General features: G+C 36.9%; 1 protein-coding gene across 1 annotated transcript; it reads left to right on the top strand.

Annotated features, from left to right (window-relative positions):
• Positions 1 to 2,172: 2,172 nt before the first annotated feature.
• Positions 2,173 to 5,674, top strand: LOC124283607. Its single transcript, XM_046719597.1, has 5 exons — positions 2,173 to 2,629; positions 2,788 to 2,815; positions 4,675 to 4,884; positions 5,072 to 5,190; positions 5,504 to 5,674. The coding sequence occupies exons 1-5, from the start codon at positions 2,447 to 2,449 to the stop codon at positions 5,636 to 5,638; spliced, it is 675 nt and encodes a 224-aa protein (XP_046575553.1). The 5' UTR covers positions 2,173 to 2,446; the 3' UTR covers positions 5,639 to 5,674.

Below are 5,674 nucleotides of genomic sequence, written 5' to 3'. Positions count from 1 at the left end.
GGCACCCAGTGTGAATATTTCACCTATAGGAAAGTAACTTGGGTTCTTTGGACTTTGAATACATCTTCTTAAATGTGATAACTTCAGGGCCTGAATAAATGCATTAATATCCACCATTCTGAGGTCGCCTTCTTCATATTTCTTAATCATAAAATTTCTCTACATCTTATCTGGTTTCCCATTCCATAAAAAACTTGAAAAAAGGTCCTTAATGAATGTCTCAGGGGGTTTGGAAGAGAAGAGAAAATATGCACTAAGGTAGAAAGGGCTAGGGTTTTAATCACACTTACTTTTCCAATTAGCGTTATCTATGCTTCCATGAAGCCTAGATTTTATTTATTGTTTCCATTCGCTTTCTTACATTTATCACCCAAAGGTCTTGCAACTTTGCATTAAGTGTAATACCGAGAATTTCAAAGTTATTTTTTCACATTTAAAACAGTTAAATTTTCACATAGCTTTAACTTGTTACCTGCCATAAAGCCAATCCAAATAGCTTTAGTCTTTTCAATGTTCATTTTGAGTCCAGACATTTCATAAAAAAATGTTCATTGTTTCAATAGTTGCCTTCAAACTAGACTCAGAGCCATCAAGAAAAAGTTGAGTATCAACGGCATATTGGCCTAGGTTATACTCTTGGTCATTCAATAATATACCTTTGATGTCTTTATTTTGTCGGATCATATTGCCTAGAATTTCTGCTACAAATAAAAATATTAAATACATTGATATTGGGTCACCTTGTCTACAGCCTCGTTCATTTATAAAAGATAAAGAAATATGTCATTTTGTACAATATAAGAACTAGCGTTATTGGATAAAATTGAGACCCATTTTCTAAAGTTTGATCCAAAACCAGCATAATAAAATGTTTAGAGACAGTATCCAAGGCTTTTTCAAAGTCTATGAGGAGTAACATTCCACGTAAATTCTTCTCCTTCAATTCAAACATAATATTATATAGCAATCTAATGTTATCACTAATACATCTACCTGGTATTTCATGTGATTTAATGATTCGTTTTTGAGTACTCATGAGGATATCTAGAATGACCAATACGACACCGTCGCACAATAACGTCTTCAAATCTGAACTGACAACCCAAGAAGGTATAACCAACCATCAGTTGGTTTAATTTCATTTGATTAATTGATTGGTACTTGAGTGATCCACTTCATTTGCAGAGTTTAGGAACATGTGTACAAAATGTTTAACCAGTTATATAACGGAAGGACATAACCTCTGGTTCAACATTTCGAAACAAGACTGTTGGTCGGTTTGCTGTCGCCGCACACAGCAATATTCCAGCTATATGGCGCCGGTCTGTTAATAAGCGAGTCTGGACCAGACAATCCAGTGACACCACGATGACATGTGTCAGTCCCCCTCCCACCCACCCACACACACACACACACACACACACACACACACACACACACACACACACACACACACACACACACACACATCCCATTAAGTCAACCCTTACGACAAGCATGAGTTGTTGATAACCAGTACTAACACGGATCTTCTTCATGGGAGGGAGTTATATAACGTATAAGGACTAACTGCTTGTTTAACATTTTGAAACAAGAGACCCTTTAAATGTTCGTATTCTTATCACTTACGTTATATTTGTACGCATGGCATATCTTTGTTCCTGACAATCTCTGCACAAAAAAGTACATATAAATTTTCATGTCACGAGTAATCTATGTAGTGTGTAATATCAACTAGTGAACGGTTTGTTAATTATAAATAAGTCTTTTCGCGGGCGATAGAACAATATAACCAATGTGACAAATCATTACATTTTAAATGCGAGACCATAAGCGACCATCTTTCAGTGTTATCCTTTTTCATTGCAGCTGTGTTGTGCTAAATCTATAAATATCATTTCATGAGGTGTTGAGGCATTAGATACAACGATGAAACATCCCAAGCTTGCCATATTATCCAAATTATCAAAACATCGTATTTCATGTTTTATGTTCATGGCACATTTTCATCACTCTATCAATTGTACATGCATCATGACGCTTTCAGACCACAGAAAATGTCAACGGATATTGAGAGCAGTGGTGATCCTGCTGCAGTACCATAACGCGTATGTTAATTAGTCGTAGTATGGACCGCGTCCAATCAGTTGATGTGAAGGCGGAATACTGTGATGTTTGGACTACTGTGATTGGTTGTTATAAAAAACTGGCAAGCATTGCCCTGAGAAATTACCTGGCGTGACATGGATTCAGATTGGGAAGAGATCATTCCTAGTTTCATGGGCGTCTGATCATGTGATTCCTTCGATATAGGACTTGTGTTCGTGCATTAGGCAACTTAACACCCATTTTCGTAAATGGACAGCCCTATTGCTATACCTCTATATATGGGAAGTTCAACTGCGATGAATCAGTAAGGCCTTTGGCTCCACATTAACGTACAGCGATGGAACGTCCTACGCTTGCCATTTTAGCAGTTATGCTTGTGTTGGGCCTTGCAAGATGCGATGACTACTCTCGTTTCCTTGTCGACATCGTTGAACCAACAGGCGTCGCTGATGTACAGACCACCATGGCCACTGTAAAGAGCATCTTGCAAGAAACAGACGGTGTTGACTACAGCTTTAAGGTTGGTAAAATTTGATACAGTTGCTTAAAATGCATTGTGTGTATTCAGGAGTATTCAAATAATTAATTGCCTTATATATTATCAAATGAAATATAACGAAAACAAAAGATGATTAAGAGGTACACTGTAAATGGATGTGTATCTGTGTCTTTTTGCAGGTCGTTGGTGAACCAAGAGTATTAGCAAGTAAGTACACACTTGACAGTCTACCTTATAACTGCTTCTGTTGATTTGCCTCTGGGCGTCCTCGTACTTTAACTATAATAGTTCAGGGCAAAAGTGTACTTTATTACACTATACATGAAAGAGATGTCAATTCAGTAGTATTTGGGCCATAAGGCTTATAATGCAGTTGACAGATACAATATAAATTTCACGTATTCATGAACATTTTAGTTTCATATAGATCTTATTTTGAATATTTCATTGAGGTAGATCGCTGTTAGGTGCTGTAAATTACTGTTTTGTAACATGAAAATGGCTTCAATGGTTAGTGGGCCTGTGTAAACTGATTGTAGCTTCTGTAGATATAGAGTTCTGGCTTGACTATACTTGTCACAAACAAAAATACGCGGTTCTCGTCTTCATTAAGGTTATGATTACAGAGTTCACAGATGGGGTTGATTGTCGTTGTATCTTTATTGGTTATTAGCTTGTTTATCTTGAAGTTTGTTAGGGAAGCTCTAAATTTGAAGTAAATTCATATCAGCTGTTTACATGGGGGTAGAGTGAACTGTATTTCTGACACACATGTGAAAGTCATTATACCCCTGCTACAAAGTATATAGCTTTCATTCAGTCCTTTCTTCCGTTTTTCTGTCCTTCCCTCTCGAAAATTTGTCTGGAGCTTATCTCTTAACGTTTACATGCTAGGGTCATCAAACTTCACACACATTTTAATAATTCCCCATAGATGTGCCTTTTGCTATTTGTTTATCAGAATTGAACTTTTTGCTGTTTCTATTGAAACACGACTTCTCCGGGCCATATCACCGAAACTATACAAGCTTCACAAGTTAATCTTGACCAACAGATGCGAAGTTTTGCTACTTTGAAGTTTATCTGAATTTTACTTTTCCATGGAAACATGACTTGGTGCCAAAGGTGTTTGATGGTTATCTTGTCCGCAACATATCTCTGACGCTATACATGCCAGGTTCAATTATTAATGCAATCAATAATTGGCAAAACTATTACAAGTTTGTTGGCGTCAAAGGGAAAGTCTTGTGATATGTCCGAAGGCAACTGGGGTAATACAATTATGTTGTCTCTTCTTTGGTGCGCTAAACTCAGGTAGAAGTGTGACCCTGTACACCTAGGTTGACAGCCCTATGGCCAGGAAGGAAATGCCGAATATACAGGCAACTTGTCATGTCAAAACATTGAAGGATCTGTTTTAAAATGTCAATTGCTATTTTATGATTGATTTTTGAAAAGAGATAGAATTGATATATTTTGATAATATGTTTTGTGAATAGATAACTGTTTTATCATTGGTAGTTTAAATTAACAACTGATATTGTTAATGGCTGTATCCTCAAAGGAGGTTAAAGTACTGTAAAATTGTTGTCCTCCTGGGAGGGTGCGTAGGACCCCAAACAACTAAAGTAAATTTAAACATACCACTATTTTTAACCACAGTATATATGTTATTTTACTTTATGGCCAGATTGTCAGAAAGTGCTAACATCTGAAGGGATGGTGTAGATCCAGCTTGGGTCCATGCAGGAAGCAAATGCACTGTAATTCCCCATGGTCCTAAGTATGGTGATCTACCTTCAGTTGTTGCAATATATAGCCTGTTTTTTTAAACTGTATTGTCACCTGTAGATAAAATGTTTTATATTTAATCAATAGTTTTTCAATTTATATCTGTGATAATCTAGTTGTTTTACTGTCCTTCGTAGACAGGATTTTAAAATTTACTTTCAATTACTATAAATATATAACCAGATTTAGTCACGATATGGCTGAAAAACTGAGATGTGATTTAAAATCTTAACTCACTCACTCTTAAGCGTGATCTCTCTATAACTACTTTCCAGTTCTGGATATAACCAGCCTGTGCGATATGCGTTCTCTCGAAAAGAAGTTGTTGGCGGCTAAACTGGACATCACAGTGAAATCTCTTTTCCTGGGTGAACAACTTGCAGCTGATCTGGGGGTGAACAAAACCCTTATTGAAAGTGTCAAGCCTCTAGGGAACCTAACTGGAGACCGCATTTACTTTTGGGATGCAGTTTTCAGAATGGAAGGTAAAACCAATTTTGAGTTGCAGCATATAAAGTTGCGTTGTTGCGATTCATAGGCAAACATCGTGTCCTAAAGTAACAAAGATGTTATGATGTACTTCTTTTCCAAAACATCCCTTCACTCTCTAAAGTGTATAGTAATTAAACAATCAATATTATTGTAGTCATCGTATGTACTTGTGTATATCAGATCTAACCAGTGAAGAATACAAAGACGAAATCCGAGACAATCTGGAGAGCTCCCTCAAGTACAGACTGGACGATCACAAGGGTCTCGCGTATAAAGTTCTCGGAGAGTTTCCTATTCAGGTAAATTGTGGAATGGATGTTTAGATCGTTGCTAAGTGCTTTCATTTACTGATGTGGCTTATCCAAGCTCAATTAATTACGAACCGGAACGTGATATAAACCGAAGATGATAAAAAAATGGGTGTATTGCTGCAGGTAAATGTCTACGATATATTGAAAACATCGTATGTGTCCGGTTGTTAATTTGTGCCATTTCAATGAACGCATTAATAATTAAATAATGAATTTTGTTCATACATATGTAAATATATTTTAACCGCCTCACCGTGTCCATAAAGAAGAAAAATTCGCCATGGTTGTTTTATGTTTGTAGATGCTGTACTTTGCATCATCGAAACCAGAGGAAGCTGAACTGGCTATCTGGCACTTCAACCGCCGGAAACTGATCTTCACTGCAACGGTGGCCCTGGTTCAGAACCTAGACGACTATCTTAACGACTGTCAGTAACAATCTGTACTTTTGGCAATAAAGAAGTCAATAGCA

Source organism: Haliotis rubra, unplaced genomic scaffold, assembly GCF_003918875.1.
Source record: "Haliotis rubra isolate DU_JTF1 unplaced genomic scaffold, ASM391887v1 Scf318, whole genome shotgun sequence".
In the NCBI taxonomy this organism is placed as follows: Eukaryota; Metazoa; Mollusca; class Gastropoda; order Lepetellida; family Haliotidae; genus Haliotis; species Haliotis rubra.
The sequence above is the reverse complement of the archived record's forward strand: the minus strand, read 5'-3'. Positions and strand labels throughout refer to the sequence as shown.